This window comes from Protopterus annectens, chromosome 16.part0 (genome assembly GCF_019279795.1).
Source record: "Protopterus annectens isolate FY-2018-M chromosome 16.part0, PAN1.0, whole genome shotgun sequence".
Taxonomy (NCBI): Eukaryota; Metazoa; Chordata; order Ceratodontiformes; family Protopteridae; genus Protopterus; species Protopterus annectens.
In genome coordinates, this window is record NC_056750.1 from 345772163 (window position 1) to 345790187 (window position 18025).

An 18025-nucleotide genomic window follows, 5' to 3' on the forward strand; every position below is an offset into this window, starting at 1 on the left:
CTTAGTTTTCTTTAAACTACAGATTTTTTTTTTAAGATCAGTTTGCTTGCTACACCTAAAATATATTTTTCCAGACACAAACATTATTTATTTTCCAGTCCCTTCCAATTTAAAGCACTATGTAGTAAAGTTTATAATGTAATGTAATAATGCAGCTTTTCAGTGCAACACTGCATACGTGTATGCTTCATTAGCAGATGCTTAGGTTAAGTTTCATCAAAAAGAAAAGGAGAGCGCGCAACTTGTGGGCTTATTGGGAGAAATTAAAAGAAAACCGAAGAGCAGTGGAAAAGCACTGACGGTATGCCAGAGATGACAGGCTGAATAGCAGATGCAAGTGAAAAACAGACACTAGAAGATTGGTGGGACAAACATACAAGATGTTAATTTGTAGGGACTGTTGTATTAAGTGATAAGCTGGACTAAACTGTTAACTTTCAGTACACAAGCAAACAGTGGCTTGATGTGCAGGGCTTAAGGTTCACCATGAAATCAAGCAGATTGGGCATATTTGCTTGGAAGTACATGTATCTATCTGTACTTCTATATGCTGGAGAGGCTTTAATAAATTTGTTCAAATGCATATGTGAGTGGTTTGAAGTATAAAACTGGAAATAGGGTACATGTCTTCTAGACTTGTTCCATGCTGGAAGATTAAACATCTAATTTCTCCAAATAAAAGACTCAGTTCTGATTACTGTCTCTGTGCTTTGACTCAATGGATATACAATAAGGGTTTTGATTCTGGCACTATATTTTCATTTGTTTCAGCCTTCCAAAATCACTTGTACCTTTCTATGGTGCTATGCTACTACGTTTATTCATTGAGGCATACTCTATTTTCCACAGATGGCTTTAGTTAACAATATTGGACTAAAAGGAGATTTGATCAGTAACCATACAACTTTTTTCAAGAAATGTAAAGGAGATGCGAATGGCTGTTACAGTTAGGAAGTTGACCTGTTGGTGCTAAGGTAGTGTTTCCATTCCCAATGCTTCATCCTTCATTTTAGTAGCACTGCAGCTTGTGTGGGGTGCTGAGGAAAATCTGCTTTTTCTTGTTCTTCTGGGATGGACTAGGACTTACTGCCACACTAAACTTCCTAGTGCAGGCTATGGGACCTAGTGCATAATGCAAAAAAAAGGCTGTAGGTTCATACTGAGATCCATTGCTGCACACATCCTGTGCTGATGTCAGAAATAAAATATTGGGAGGATGAAGGTTGTTCATTCAAAAATATCTGCTGCCTATGAAAGTTATACTTTATTCCAAGAAAAAAGGCTACTTCCACTGGGGGGGGCTAATACTCCACCCAAAATAAATAAAACCGCTACATTTAAGAATGTGTACCAGTAAGCAGGGTCAGTGGGCACACTAGATTTGATTACTAGACATTTCAACAGACACAGCAGAAAATAATTACAGCCATAGGTATCCACATTGCCACCAGTGGATCAGATCCCTGGCTATGCCTAGTTGTGACATCTGCACCAGAGGAAAAGATCCACATGTACCTTGGAATTATGCCACAGGCCACAATCAGTTTTAGGAAAAGAGATAAGTGACAAAATGAAAATTATTAAAAAAAAAAAAAAAAAGAGACAAAAATATGACTCATTTTGTGTGTGTGTGCTTATTTTATCTTAGATTTTCTAGCATTAACCATGTAGTGAGTGGGGCTCCTCCTACTGCCTTCATGAAAATTGTGCATCATCTTTTCTTCCACATAATTAGCCTTTTGTTTGGCTCCAGCCAGTGTCCAAAATCATGTATAGTGCTTGAGTTCTTGCACTTCACTGTAGTCACTTTCTAAACAAGGAGACCACACGTTGCTTATAAATGTCCTCCTACCAGCTTTCACTGCTGTCATTATGTACAGTTACCAAAGGATTAGATTAGTAACTGGACTGTTTTACTAAAAGTTTACTCATTCCCTGGGACAGAAGTCTGTACATATTGTTCATCAATTATTTACAAGAACAGCAGTATTTATATAGTTCCAGTGTCTGTAGACTGCTAACAATTACCAGATGTAATGGCTTTCAGACTGTTTGTTCGTTTCAAGATATTGGGAACAAATAATAGCCCAGAAGCTCGCTCAATGCTTTCAATTGGAACCAAGAAGCGCTCTAGTGGGATGGTAGTAGCCACAGGCTGGTTTGGCATAATATAGGAACGCAGTTCAATTTCTCCATTAAACTTCTCAAGGATTACCACTTTGAAAAAGTGAGTGGGAACTGCAACGTTGTTTGCACCAATCACTTGATACTTGACATACATCTTCCCATCAGCTTCCATTCTGCAGAGAAACAGAAATAATAATTAATAAATGTTTTAACTCTGTAATTTCTGATTAATAAATTTTGGTTGTACAGAAGGTTTTTGGTCTAAATCCATTAAGGTAACAATGTAAGTTACCATAGGCTATATGCCAAATTCACATATTCTGCAACACCTCAAGTTGGAAAGCAACAATGAAGTCCCATCAAACACAGTGACTAGTCGTGAATGAAATTACATTCAGTCTTATGATGGGACACTACTATGCTAGCTGAGCAGCAATCAGAACTGGAACCTAACACATCTGATTCCAATGTCAAGTCAAGCTTTCTCATATGTTTAAAAACCTCTTTTGCTGTGATTTTTCCTTCCTAATACCACCTCACTACTTTACAACTCTCCTCTTAATGTTAAATCTTTTCATAGTAAACTATGCAACATTCAAAGTTTCCCTTCAGAAGAATCTTCTATGCAATAAGGTCTTTGTTCTCTCATGCAGCAAATCCATTTTTTCTTCACACTCCCTTAATCTACTATTGCTACCTTCACTTATTTCTCTGTTCTTTGCAACCCTTTTGACTCCTGAACTTACTTGTACAGCTACCAAGATGACTTACTTTACATACCTCTTGCTGGTTTTATTATGTGGTTCTCCGTCTTGCTGCTATTAAACTTCACCCAACATTTGCTACTGCTTTAAATGTACATATGTTCATAGGTACTCGGCTATTGATCCATAAGGATCTTTAGAAGCCTAGGCATTCATTCCCATTAGGTTTATATTTTTAAGTATGAATAACACAGAGATGAGCAAAACATTTACAAGATGGCCCAATCCATTAAGGTGCTAAACTAGGAGTAAATTTGAAGTTACTCTTCACATTTGCCCACATTACAACTGAATAATGTTTTAAGAGAAAGTACTCTGCTTTATGTTGAGAGGAAGATGATTCCAAAGAACTGATAACCTGATGATGTCAATCTTCACCCAATCCTTGACAGTGGGTTCGGTTCCGAACCGAGTCGGGACAGTCAGCCATTTACTTCTGCTCATGCTCTCCAAACTCTTGAGCTAGGCTCCATCCATAATCCTCCTCTCAGAGAGTACCTTAGAACTCGTTTGCCGCTTCACAAACCAGATGCATTTGTTTCCTTCTCTTGAATCTCGGCCTCTTCTTTTGTGAGTATTGTTTAAATTATAGACTTTCTTCCTTTTAAATAACATTTTTTTTTCTCGTAATAGCTCTCTTTTTCTCTTTGTAGTACCTACCCGCTCATCTCTCAATTCCCAAAGCTATATTCCTCCTTCCTATTTACTTCTACCGTTGGTAGACTGTTGAGTACCATCGTTGGTACGATTTCCTTTCCTTTACTTACCTTGTTAAGTTATTCTCAAATACCATCGTTGGTATTTCTTTCACTATCTGTTTAAAAAAAAAAAAAATTTCTATTTGTATTTTTCTTACCTTGCTCTGTCTCATGATTGTGACAGCTTTCTATTTTTGATTATGCCTGAACAGCAACAAGAAAAATCTTCTCTTACTAAATCTTCTAAGGGCACCCCCATGTTTAAGAGGTGTAAAATATGTGAAGGCAGAATGCCTAATTCAAATGGGCATACTCTGTGTTTACTGTCTTGGTAAGATCTATCTCCAAGAAAACTACTCCATTTGTCATGGGTTTTCTACTCATACTTTGACTGAAAGAAAAAATAAATTAATCTTGAAGGGTCTCCTGAAATCTGGTTTTGAAGAGGCCATTTCTGAGTCCAAGACCCAAGGTGCTACTTCCTCATCATCGTAATCTTCTCCTGCTTCCAATAAAAGGACTTCCTTGGTTCCAAAATCCTCTGAACCGTCACGGAAAATGGCAAAATCTTCCTCGGTACCGAAGAGTTTATTGGCACCAGATGGTTTATCTGGAACTACCTCTTCTTCTAAATTGGCATTGGAGCCAACAGCTACTTCTTTGGCACCTACTAATGTATCAGTACCAAAGCAATCAGGGCTGTCTCCACTCCCAAGAAAGTACAGTTGTGTACACTTACCATAAATGTAGATGTTTGAGTGTATTCACTGTTGCAGTCATTACATTTGGGTAGTCTGCTGGCAGGTTGCCCTCAGTCAGCCTGATTAACAAAGTCTTGGGTCCTGCGTCGGTTGCTGTCCCTTCTTCCATGACGTCAGGTTTTCAGGGGTATAAAACATGCAGCCGACGCCATTACATCAGTTTTTCTTGTCCCAGATGTCAGGTGCCCCCCAAGTGGGGTGCAAAATATATATATATATATATATATATATATATATATATATATAAACACAAAAATATATCTCCAAACAAAAGCAAATACACCAAAAAGGCTTTTAAGCATAGTAAAAGAAAGTAGAGGTATAGTAAGAAGAAAACGGAGCTGGAGGGAGGGTAACCAAGACTGCAACAGTGAATACACTCCGAACATCTACATTTATGGTAAGTGTACACAACTGTATTATGTTCTTCGTGTTTCACTGTTGCAGTCATTACATTTGGGTAGATTCCCACAGCTATGGTTGGGAGGATGGAGTTATACAGTATTAGGACCAGCTATAAGGCCCTGCACGACAGCAGTGGCAGAGCCAGCTCTGGATTTAGAGAAGAAAGGTAAATGGTAATGTTTGGTGAACGTATGAACTGAGCTCCAGGTAGCAGCTTCTAGAATGTCCCTGGTAGGAACACCTCTGAGAAAGGTAGATGCAGCCCTGGTGGAATGAGATCTGATCCCCTGGGGGATAGTTTTACCATGGTGCATATAGCAGAAATTAATGCAATGGCTTATCCATTTGGAAATAGTCTGCTTTGCAATAGCCTTTCCCTCTGCCCCTGCAGCAAATGCCACCAGTAGTTGTTATGATTTTCTTAGAGATTTTGTCCTGTTTAAGTAAAATCTAAGTTGTCTGCGTACATCCAATGAATGCAGAATCCGCTCCCCCTTGTTCTGTGGATTGGGAAAGAAAGTTGGCAAATGAATGGTCTGATTAAGAGCCACACTGGATACCACCTTAGGCATGAAGGATGGATTGGTCCTGAGAGACACCCTGCTCATATGAAAAACAATTAAAGGCTCCACTGCCATAAGAGCCTGTAATTCAGAAATCCTTCTAGCTGAAGTGACTGCTAAAAGGAAAGCTGTTTTCCAGGAGAGAAACTTTAAGTTTGCAGTAGCAGCTGGCTCGAAAAGAGGGAGAGTGAGTTTTTCCAATACAAAATTGAGGTCCCAGGCAGGGGTTGGAGCTCTACTGGGTGGTCTTAAGTTTTTGGCCCCTCTGAGATACTGCTTTAGCAGAGGATGAGAGAAGAGGGGAGGTTCTGTGTTGTAATGAGCTGAAATAGCTGAGGCGTGGATTTTTATGGAAGAAAAGGACAGGCCCTTGTGAAGCATCTCAGTTAAGTATTGTAAAATCTGAGGAATATTGGGCACTGCTGTGCTTATTCCTTGTGATTGATTCCAGGCACAAAATCTTTTCCATTTGTCAGCATAAGATTTTCTAGTACTAGGCCTTCTCGCCTCCAAAATGACATCCATCACAGGTTTACTGAGGGATGCTAAGGGTGAATTTAGGTGATTAGCCATGCTGCAAGATTCAAAGTTTGGAAGTGAGTGTGCAGAATTTGGTTGTTCTGCTGAGACAGTAAATAAGATGTCTGAGGCAGGTGCCACGGTGGAAGGTGTGACACATTGCGCAGGAGTGGGTACCAGTGTTGGGGAGGCCAGTCTGCAGTAATCAGAATAATTTTTGGTTTGTCCTGTTTGACTTTTACTAGAAATTTGGAGAGCAGAGGCAGAGGGGGAAAAGCATAAACTGATAGGCTTTTCCAGCCGAATGACAGAGCATCCACTTTCCAGACTTTTTTGTGATGAGTTCTTGTGCAGAATTTGTCCAACTGATAGTTCTGGGGTGAGGCAAAAATATCTATTTCTGGACTCCCCCATTTGCGTGTCAACATGTTGAAAATCTGTGGTTCAAGTTTCCATTCGTGTGGCTCCATGAGATTTCTGCTTAGTTCATCTGCCAGAGTATTCAGCTTTCCTGGCAGGAATTGAGCTTGTAGTTGTATTTGGGAGGTCGAGGCCGTGTTCCACAATTCCATGGCTAGTCTGCAAAGGGGGTGGGAGTGTGTACTCCCCTGCTTGTTTATGTACCATATAACTGTGGTGTTGTCTGTCTTTATCATTAACTGTCCTGGATGAAGGTAGTCCTTGAAGGCTGTCAGTGCATTCTGTACAGCTAGCATCTCTTTCTGATTGATATGAAGGTGCATTTGATTTGGGCTGCATTTGCCCTGAACACACTTCCCTGCCAGATGAGCCCCCAAGCATAGTCTGATACATCTGTTGTTAGGGTTTGGGTGGAGTGAATGGCAGTCCCTTGTTTTGGTGGCAGGCCTCTGCCCACCATAGGAACTCTAGTTGCAGGCAAGGTATGATAGGAATCATTGTTTCCAGGCTGTGACAATGTTGACTCCATAAACTTTTTAAGTACCACTGAAGTTTCCTCATATGCAGTCTTGCATATGGAATTAGAAGAATGCAGGAGGCCATGAACCTCAAGGCTTGCAGAATTTGTCTTGCAGATAGCAGGGTTTTTGTGGCCATCTGTTTGAAGTAAGTTACCAAATGAATTTGCTTTTCTGGCATAAGGTAAGCCATCTGGGCAGTTGTATTCAAGCTTGCACCCAGAAATGTAATTTTTGAGAGGGTACCAGATGTGATTTCTTTTCATTTATGGTGAACCCTAGACAAGTTAGAACCCTTTTTACAAACGCCAGATGCTTTAGAAGAATGTCCTTGTTTTCTGCCTGAATTAGACAATCGTCCAGGTATGGATATATCTGAATATTTCTTTGCCTGTAAAATGCAATTACTGGAGCCAGGCACTTTGTGAAGACCCTAGGCGCAGTAGATAAGCCAAAGAGCAGTGCAGAGAACTGGTAATGCAAGTAGCCTGCTTTGAAGCAGAGGTATCTAAAGCAAGATTCCCTGATTGGGATATGCAGGTAAGCCTCTTTTAAATCTAGAGTTACCAACCAGGCACCTTTGCCTAACATAGGAAATAACTGTTGAAGAGTCAGCATCTTGAATTTTGGAATGTCCAGAAATGTGTTTAGAGTAGATAAGTCCAGAATTGGACACCATGATTTGTCTTTTCTGGGTACCAGGAAAAGTCATGAATAGAAACCTTGTCTCTTTTCCTCTTCCAGTACTGGTTGAATAGCCCCCATGTTCATGAGGGACAGAACTTTTTTCTGGGCCTCTGCCCACTGATTTGGGTGCAGGTCTGGTCATCCATTTGGGATTGGCAACGTGTGGAAATGAAGTCTGTATCCCTGGGATACTATATTTAAAACCCATTTGTCCTGGGTTATGTTTCCAGTTTCTTGCATGTAGTGCCAGTTTTCCCCCCAAAGGGGTGGCTAAGAGATAAGTGCTTGGTAATTGTAGAGGGAAGTCATTGAGACTGTTTACCACAGGGAGGTGCCTTGTTTCCAGATTTGGAGGTAGAGGCACCCCACTGCTTTGTTCTAAAAGTCCCTTGTGACTGAAACCTGGAGCCTTTGGAATGTCCGGGGTTGACTTGAGTGGCTTTCGAAGGAACTGGAAAGGACCAATTCTTAGTAGGCCAGTGCCTACTAAATCTTGGAGGTTGCACTTGTAAGAAATATTTCACAGTTTGCATAGATTTAGCTTTATCTTCCATCTTTTTTAAAACTTCTTCAGGTTTATTACCAAAGAGACGGTCCTGTTGTAAAGGAGCATCCAACAATTTTGCTTTGACATGATCAGGCAGAGTTTGCTCTTTGAGCCAAGCATGCCTTCTTAACACAGACCCAGTTACAGCAGCCCTGCAAGAGGCCTCCAAAGAATCAAAACTACATTGCAATGTATGTTTTCCAACTTGTTCAGCTGAATGCAATAAATCCTGTAAATCTTTATTTTCCACAGTCAGAAATTAACAATTTTCTATTTAAGCAGTCCCATGATATGCTGTTGATATTTAAGCATATGAAATTGACAGTTTAAAGCCCTGATTGCCAAGGTTGCAGAAGTGCAAACATTCTTACCCTATCTATCCAGCGCCCTGGAATCTCTATCAGAAGGGGTAGGATTTTTAGCAATAGAGGCCTTGATGCCCTTGGAACCCTGAGAAATCGTTTCAGGATCTGCAATAGGATTTTTGAAAAGGAATTTGTGGGAGTCAAGAACCCTGTAGTATCTGTCTGGCTTACAAGGAGCCGGAGGCAGAGAATCAGGAGCCATACTAGATTCTGAAAAAACATCATCAACAATGTTTAGAACAGGAAGTATAGCCAAAGGCCAATGCTAAGGAAGAAGAAGAAAATCCCTAAGTCTCTTTTTAGATTCAGAGAAGTCTTCCTGACTTTCCCAATGGAAATGTTCCCTTAAGGTACGTAAAGTTTCCCCAAAAGAAAAATCCTCAGGTGGAGAAGCAGAAGGAATGGAATCTTCTGCATCAGAGTCCTCATAAGTAGGTATAGACAAATCCTGTTCATTAGAAGAGTCAGAAGAAATAGAATCCTGTTCAGAAGATTTATAATCAATGTCTTGCCTAGGCCTCTTAGAAGGGGAGGGTTGGCTACCCCTGATCAGAATAATAAAATCTTCAGCCATTTTGATAGTTTGTTTTTTAGGTATAGGGATCTGCACGTGTGGCCAAGGCGTCGTTTTTTTTAGACATAGATTTAGATATTGGCCTTAGTTTTGAAGATGGCGTCGGTCTAATATACAAATCTGTAGACCTGAAAACCCCCTCAGAAGCCAGTGCCTGCACAGCAGATCCGGACCCATCTAAGGTAGAAACATCCGCAGGTTCCATAATGGAAGCATCTTGCGGCATACTACTCTGAATGGGTCTCAGTAGAGGCCTGCGAATCAGAAGTGGCAGGTATCAGGGGCTGCAAAAGCGCCTCACTGAGTACCGGCGAACTGGTGACTGGCTCAGGAGAAGCGTCATCCGTTTTGGACCGCGACGGTCTGTCTCTGTCTTTTTCTTTGCATTTTTTAGGTATTCCGGTAGTCGGATTGCTAACCGATGACATTTCTGGATAATTAAATCGTGAGCAAAAATATACCGACGTTTAATAGTGCATTGATTAAATTTAGCACAAAACCAACAGCAAGGTACATTGTGGTCAGGGCCTAGACAAGGAATACAGTACAAATGAAAATCCTTATGAGGCATTTGCTTCCCACAAGTAATGCAATTATTAACTTTTACTGACATCGGTAAGGAGCAAGAGAAAGTTTCCCCAACGGGGTAATTAGCTTTTAGTTGAAGACTTTGGGTCTGAAACTCAAAAACGAAAATTTCAGGAGTCGGCTGACTGGCACTTGCGAACTGCTTCTGCTTTGGGCACCACGCAGCAAGAAAGACTGATGTAATGGCATCAGCTGTATGTTTTATACCCCTGACGACCTGACATCATGGAAGAAGGGACAGCAACCGACGCAGGACCCAAGACTTTGTTAATCAGGCTGACTGAGGGCAACATGCCAGCAGATTACCCAAATGTAATGACTGCGACAGTAAAACACGAAGAACATCATCTTATTCTCCTTCCATAGATCCATTTAAAGACAGACACCTCCAGCCCCTTTGAGGAAGTGAGACCGCGTAAATCTCCTTCCACTTCATCGGTTTGATCTACTAAGAGTCTTTCAAAGGCAGATGTTATGAGACTGCTGGATCAGCTGCTGACAGTGAGGGGATTGTCCTTGGTTCTGACCCACACCGGCGTAGGCACCATTCTTCCTATCTCACCTCCATATCCTCCGAATCCTGCTGAGCTTTTGGAGCCCTTGGTTCCAACTATCCCAGCTTTTACTGTCTTGGTTCTGGTAGCATCTTCGTCTCCGGTTCCGAGAATCGCCTTGAGGTCCTCCGAGGTTTCGGCACCAGAGACCTTCCAGGGTTGGGACTCTCTGGTCAGGTCCAAAATGCATGGTACTCTTTCTGCTCCTTCAAAGCCATCCATGTCCCCTTGGTACTTTGGCCTTTGTAGTGTCATCTCAGGCTTCTGTTCAGAGGGCTGCCTCTTTGGTGTGGGTTGTGACCCCAGTTCCGAAGGAATCTATTATGGTTCCAGTCTCCCATCCCTCTATGGGGGGGGGGCCTTCTGGATTATGGAGAAGGCCTTGTCTGTTGGAGACTCACAGTCATTATTCTCTGTCGGGACAGATTTATGCATCTCCTCGAACTGAGCTACCATCAGTCTCATCCCTAGGACACAGGGCACAAAAGTCCCAAGCAATACCTACTTTAGTAGTCTCCTCTTCGGATACCTCCCTGGACCATCCCCCCCCCCCCAAGGAAGTCCCTGCAAAAAGAATATGCAAGAGGAAGTACTTGGACTCCAGGAGGAGCCTTTCACTGAAGATACTGATTCTGATGAAGGGGAAGGTTCCCCCAGGTCACCCCCCTGACGTTTCCTTTGGGGTCATCCTAGAAATCCTGAAACAGAGGGTTGTCTGGTCCTCTACCCAACCTTCCTCAGATAAATCAGTATACCTGGAGGCTTTTTGTGCCCAACCCTCTACTTCTTGGATCTCCACCTGCTGACGATCTCATTAAACTGATCGCTCAGCAGGTGTGGAAGATGCCTGATGCCATACAGCCAATCCCCAAGAGACCTGATCATGTATTATTAACCCCTAAGGATGAACCACATTGGACCAAAGGAATTCCCCTTGACATCATGGTGGTAGCTAACAAGGAGTCTAGGACTTTGGATAGATTTGGGAAGCACATTTATGTTTCCACGACCTTCGCTCTCAAGTCCTTGAATTACATGGTGCACTTTAGCATGTTACAGAGGGATCTGATCAAAGAGCTCTCGGATACCATCTCAGGAGCAGTGGCTGAAGGGGGTAAAAGACAAGGTAACTTCTCAGCTTGCAACCCTTGAAGCAATTTCTAATTCGTCCATGAGGCTCATTGCTCATGCAGCTGAAGGGACGACTGGGGCAGTGGGTTCAGGCATAGCCATCACAAGGCATCCTGGATGTGCTTGTGCGACTTTGCAGAGCCATTTAAGGCGTCATTCATCAATGCTCTGTTTGACGGATCTACCCTTTTTGGTCCCAAGGTAAAAGATACCTAGCCAGATGTAAACAGGATGGCAAGGCCCTTTCTGCCATAGGTGTACATTTCTCTACTCCTCAGAGGCCATAGTCTAGGAACCAGAGGAGTGGGAGACTATGGTTTAAAAAAATCCAAAGGGACTTTCCAGGATTCACAAGGCAAAGACTTCCCCCAGCGCAGGGAGGGAAGCAATGGAAGATGCCACCCTAGAGGCAGAAATGGACCACAAAACCAGGGATCCAGAGAGTCTTTCTCTGGTACTTCCTAGCAGCACCCCTGAATGGGGGGCCCAACCGTCCTTCTCTGGAGGCAGTCAGGGGATGACTTTTTCTGCACCAATCTGCCTGGCAAGTGTTGAAGGACAAATGGGTGCAGGGAATAATATCCAGAGGTTACAAAATCCGTCTATCACTATCCCCAAAACCACAGAAAAAAACTCCCAGATGTACCACCCAGTCTCAGGGGAGCAGCAGTACTAGAAATTCAAAGACTTCTAAACAAGAGAGACACCAGACCAGAAGGGATCCAGATTTTACTCAAGATTCTTTTTAGTGCCCAAGAAAACAGGGGAATGGAGACCCATTTTGGATCTCAGCCAGTTCAACAAACCTAATTCCGAATGGTCACGGTTCAAGTCGATACTTCTATTCTTGGAAAAAGATGTGGATGTGCTCTACTGACCTCCAAGATGCTTATTACCACATAAAAATGGAAAAGAGCTCCAGGAGGTTTTTGCGCTTCTGGCTGGGAGCCAGTAATTTTCAATTCAGAGCGCTGCCCTTTGGACTCACCACAGCTCCCAGGGTGTTCACCAAAGGCATGGCAGTGGTAGCAGCTCATCTAAGACTGCAAGGATTCCAGGTATTTCCATACCTCGATGACTGCCTCCTCACTGCTACCACCAGGCAGCAGTTAGAATGGGCAAGAGATTACACCATACATCTCTAGGAATAACTATAAACCTCAAAGTCCATACCTCATCCCTCTCAACAGCTGGAATTCATTGGAGCCCACTTAGACACTGTTACTAAAATTGCATCTCTCCCTCCAGAAAGGCTACAATGCATTAGATCACAGGTCAGTCAATTACTACGAAACAACAAGGTCCCAACAAGATTAGTTCTTCAAACGCTAGGCTGCATGGCAGCACCCTTGGCGAGATATCACATTCGAATATTGCAATGGCTACTAGCGTCCCAATGGTCTCTCATGCACCACCCTACGTCTCACTTAATTTTGATCAACAATCGCTGCAAACAGGACCTTTTGTGGTGGCCACACTCCAACCAGATTCTCTTGGGTCACCCATTCAATCTTCCCCAGTCCCAAGGTATAGTGACCCAAGGATGCCTTCCAGATAGGGTGGGGGCCATTATTGGGGAAGGACAGTCCAAGGCACGTGGTCCCTATTGGAGGCCAACTTGCACATCAGTGTACTAGAGATGAGGACAGTGCTACTAGTGTTGCAAGCATTTCAAGATGTCCCTCCTCTAGGCACAGTAATGATTCAGATGGACAACATGTCAGTAGTCTGGTACATAAACAAGGGGGAACCAAATCTTACCCGTTGTGTCAAGAAGCACTCAGATTTTGGCAATGGGCGATTTCTTCCAACTGCTTTCTTTCTCACGGCAATGTGCATTCTGGGGAGCTCTAATGTGATAGCGGACAAACTGAGCTGAAGTATTCTCTTGCCTCATGAGTGGTCTCTCAAGCCAGCAGTGGTGAACATCATTTTCCACCACTGGGGCCAACCTTACTGCAATCTTTTTGCCTCTCCTCTAAATAGCAAGTGCAGAAGTTACTTTGCCCTAATCCCGCCCTCAAAGGAAGGAACCCAGAGACACTGTTCTCCATGATTGGCCCCCCGGTCTGCTTTATGCCTTTCCTCCGGTTCCTGTCATTTTACAGTTCCTAAAGAAAGCCAAAAGGACAGAGAATTCAATAATGCCCCATTCTGGCCCCGGCAAATTTGGTTTCCCTTCCTGTGGCCTCACTTAATTCAGAAATCATGGATTTTGGACCCAGCTCCAGATTTACTGTTTCACCTAGAGGGCATGGGGCATCCAAGCCTCCAACATGTCAAGCTCACTGCGTGGCTTCTCCAATTCCCATGATTGCCAGGCATCCTTCCTTTCTTCACCTGTCTGACAAATTATTGTCACTCATCACAAATCTTCTACAAGGAAATTATACCAAAGCAAATGGGAAAAATTTGCTAGATGATCTCGATAAGGAGCTAGATCCTTATTCCAGTCCTATCCACAAAGTGTTAGACTTTCTGGCATCACTTTACCAGTCAGGTAGAGATAGAGTTGCACTTCGAACCAATCCATCTTTCCTGCCCAAGGTTGCCTCTGAAATTAATATTAATGACGCACTACAGTCTACCGGTCTTTTTCCATCAAGGGAGAATATGCCCTCCACTTACTTGATGTGCATAGACAACTACGTTTTTATCTTAAAAAAACAAAACAATTTAGAAAATTGAACCAACTATGTGACATTTTCTTCTCTCCATCTAGGTAATCCAGTTTCAAAGGTTACCTTTTCTAAATGGCTTAGAATTATGTAATCAAGCGTATCAGGACCAGGACAAAATCCAAAATAAACAGTATACTAAGTGAAAAGACGTCCACTGGGCCGAAGTTAGTATAAAACACACTTTAATCAGAACTATAAAACAGTAAAAATAGTTAAGCGCTTTTGTGGGACTTCCGCTTCCTCAGACCATAAAAACATGCACTCTGTTAGAACTCATTTAAACACTTTCCTACCAAAGACAAGATAAAATCACATGGTTTGTCTTAATGATGTTAGCCTCTCCTTTTTAGAGACGGCTTTAAAGAAACAGCATTATTAAGTCCTGGATATGCATCTGCTTTAAAATCTAATATCCATCTTAATTCCATGAACTCAGTCTCAGTAACAATGTCACTCTCTCTAATATTGACGTTTACCTTCTGCAAAACCAGAAATTTAAATTGGTGGGTATTACCTAGTTCTAGACCATTTTTAGCTAGTGTATTAGTAAGTTTACCATTACGTATATCATTCACATGTTCAAGTATTCACTCCTTCAAAGTACGGTTGGTCTTCCCAACATAAAACATTTCACAAGAATTACACAGAGACCAATAAACAAGATTTCTGTCAGTGCAATTTGCATAAAATCGAACCTCAATAGCCCTATGAGTTCTGGGATGCATAACTGAAGTAGCTGACCAAATGTATCTACAAGCTTTGCATGTTCTACAGGTATAAGCGCCCTGCCGTTCAGAACACATCCTAACAAATCCAGTTTACTTATAACATGAGTGTTGTTTCAGGGTCCTATTGTTTCTAAATGTAAAATGTGGAACCTTTCCAACTACTTTACTTATATCCTCATCTGTCATCAATACTGACCAATTTTTATTTAAAATGTCACACACAAAGTTGATATTAATAGAACACATCAAGACAATCCTATTCACACCACTGTCCTTAAGGGGCTGCAGGCCTTCTGATTGATGCTCAGACCTATCAGAAAAATAAGGTTTGACTCCATTCATGCCAACACCTTCAATGGCCCGCTCTATAGTCCCTATCCTGTAGCCACGTTCTAGCAATTCAATATGTAGGGTATCCAAAGCCTTCTCCAAGGACACTGCATCAGGGTGTAATCTCATTACCCTGAGTACCTGGCTCTTGACCACATTTCTGGGAACGTGTCTAGGGTGCATACTTATGTTATGTAGAATGTTACTTTTCTTACAAGATTTCCTAAACATATTAGTTGATAGTGAACCCAATTCATTTTTACTGACAGATGTATCCAGGACATCAATACTCTCCAGAGAGTAATGGATAGTGAACATAAGAAAAGTAGTGGTGTTCTGCAAATAATCAACAAATTGACTTTGTAAATAAGTAGACCAGGCTGTAATGCAAACTAGGGTTTTTATTCTCATTGACCAGAATTCTGGTCAACAAGAATAAAAACCCTAGTTTGCATTACAGCCTGGTCTACTTGTTTACAAAGTTATTTTAATTTTGGGTGATTTGGACATTCTAATCAACAAACTGAGTCAATAGCACACTGTAAATAGGTCCATAGGTTCATAGGTTTATACTAGGCTATCTGCCCTAAGGCATTTATAAGCCTAGCCCAAATTATTGTGGCTTACGCCACCCCTTATATGAAAAAATACTGTGCCCATTAGTTTGTTGTGCCTCTGTCCAGCAGTGACACAGAGATGATTCCCGGGGTAAACCTACGATCTCCCATCCACAGGTCTAGATTTCTCTTGAACAGAGTCAGCGAGGTGCTCTGCCTCACATGGACCGGGATTTTATTCCACAGCATAGGAGTCTCTGAGTGATAAATCTATCCCTCCAGCACGTCCTATTTATATCCGTGCTAAGGTTTAAGTCGCTTGCTCTAGTGGTTTTGGTGGATTTGGATTTTTGAGGTGGAGCATGTCCATTAATTCCGGGTTGGACATGGCCTTGTATGTCAGGCACATGTCACCTCTGAGCAGGCGGTATGCGACTGAATAGAGCTGGAGTTTCTTCAATCTGGCAGCATATGACAGATTTTGGAGTCCCTTATCCTTTTGGTGAGGAACTTTTGGGGTCTCTCCAATTGCTGCAGATGTCGGGTGAGATACATCCCGAATGGGGCATTGTACTCGATCATTGGTCTGATAAGTGAAGAGTACAGGGGAACAATGACCTCACTAGATCTGGATGTGAATCCCTTCATGATCAGGTGGGCAATGTAGAAGGTCTTTCTAACCACTTTAGCAATGTGAGTGTCAAAAGAAAGGCCACTGTCAACCTGGGTCCCCAGGTCCCTGATAACCTCTTCTGTGCTTAGTGGATTGCCACCTATATGGTAGCTTGGGGTTACCTTGTTTTTCCCGAAGGAACACGCAAAAATAAAAATAAAAGGAATCCAGGCCACCAGTGAATGCAAAATCTTTTATAAAACCACACAGATTAGCGCTTTCGTCTTGGAGCAAGACATCCACAAAATGCCTGTAGAACTTCACATGAGTAGCAAAGGGAGTGTCTAAAAACACTGACTGCTTCTCCCAGTAAGCAAGGAATAAATTAGCATATGATTTGGCACACGCCGTCCCCATAGCAACTCCTAGTTTTTGTAAAAAATATTCTGTTTCAAAAGTTAAGACATTATTTTCCAAAATTAAATCTAATAATGCACAAATAAGCTCTACTTTAGAGTTAGAAAACGTATTCTCAGATGTCAAAAACATTCTAATATTGTCCACTCCTAAATCATTAGGAATAACCATGAACAATGAATTGACATCTAAAGTTACAAAAATTACATCATCTAGACCAGACCATCAGATTCCTTAGATCATTGTACTACTTCCACTTCTTGCCTTCCATCCAATGACTCCTTTTTTTTTTTTTTTTTTTTTTTTTTTTTAAGAAGGCATTACCTATACGCCAAGAAAATGGAAGGGTCGCTCGCACAGCAGGCCCAGGATAAGGTCGGATACACCAGCGAAGCTTAAGAAGCTTGATCAAAGGAGATTGTAGTAGGTTTAATTTTTAATCTTTCCATGTTTCTGCTGACAGTTGAACAGACTGCAGTCCTGAATAAAGGGCTTTCGTTTATCCCTGCAACTCAAACTAATTTAATGGATGTCTTTTTAGACTTGCATCTTTTTGCTAGGAATGTTATGTTGAAAGTGTTTTTTCCAGAGAAAAATGGTTTGTATAATATTTTTAAAAAAACAAGTGTTTTTACTCCTAAGTCCTCACCAGCTTTAGAGGCCTTAATTGATTTGTGTGAAAAAGATTTGAGAGAAGGCTTTGACACTAGACATGGTGGTACTAATTTTTATAATCTAACACCTAAAGAAATGGTAGCCCTTAATGAAATAATGAGAACGCAGCAGCTTATTATTAGACCAGTGGACAAAGGTGGTAGTTTTATTAGACAAAAGCATGTATTTTGATAAAATGATGGATTTGTTGACTGATGAAGTTATATATTTAAAGTTGAAGAGATTTCAGTTAACAGGGATCATTGTTTGTGTCTTTGTTTGTGTCTTTCGGCTTTTCCCGGTTAGGGGTCGCCACAGCAGAATTCCGGTCCGCTAATGATTGGCAGTGGATTTTTACGTGCCAAGTTGCCAGCCCTGCCGCACAACCTTCAACGAAGGTATGCTCATTCACACATGTCTACACACAGAAGACGCTCTAGCTGAGAATCAAACAGGACAACGTCTTACTGTGAGGCGGCAATGCTACCGATCATTAATAGGCTTAATTTTTATTTATATGATTTGCTAATGACAAACCAAATTGACTATGATCTTTATGCCTATTTCTCTTTTGACCACCCCACGATACTCATCATACATGGTCTACCCAAGGTTCATAAGGATGCTGTGAACCCCCCTTCCGACCTATTGTGTCAGGTAAGGGGTGGCTAACAGAACCATTGTCCATATATGTAGAGAAGCAGCTCAGGCAGGTTTTGGAGAGTGTCTTGAAAGATTCGAAACAGTTCTTACAAGATCTATTTCAATGGTCTAGGGAATGTGATGGTCTTGATGATGTAATTTTTGTAACTTTAGATGTCAAT

The 18025-nt window shown here is 41.8% G+C and overlaps 1 protein-coding gene across 1 annotated transcript in view; it reads right to left on the reverse strand.

Moving 5' to 3' along the window:
• Positions 1-1613: 1613 nt before the first annotated feature.
• The window catches only part of TBC1D13 (TBC1 domain family member 13), a 1245864-nt gene continuing 1229452 nt past the window's right edge, over positions 1614-18025 (reverse strand). Inside the window, exon 13 of the mRNA XM_044058416.1 lies at positions 1614-2300. Coding sequence (XP_043914351.1) covers positions 2018-2300 — 283 coding nt within the window. The 3' untranslated portion in view covers positions 1614-2017. The remainder of the gene's footprint in view (positions 2301-18025) is intronic.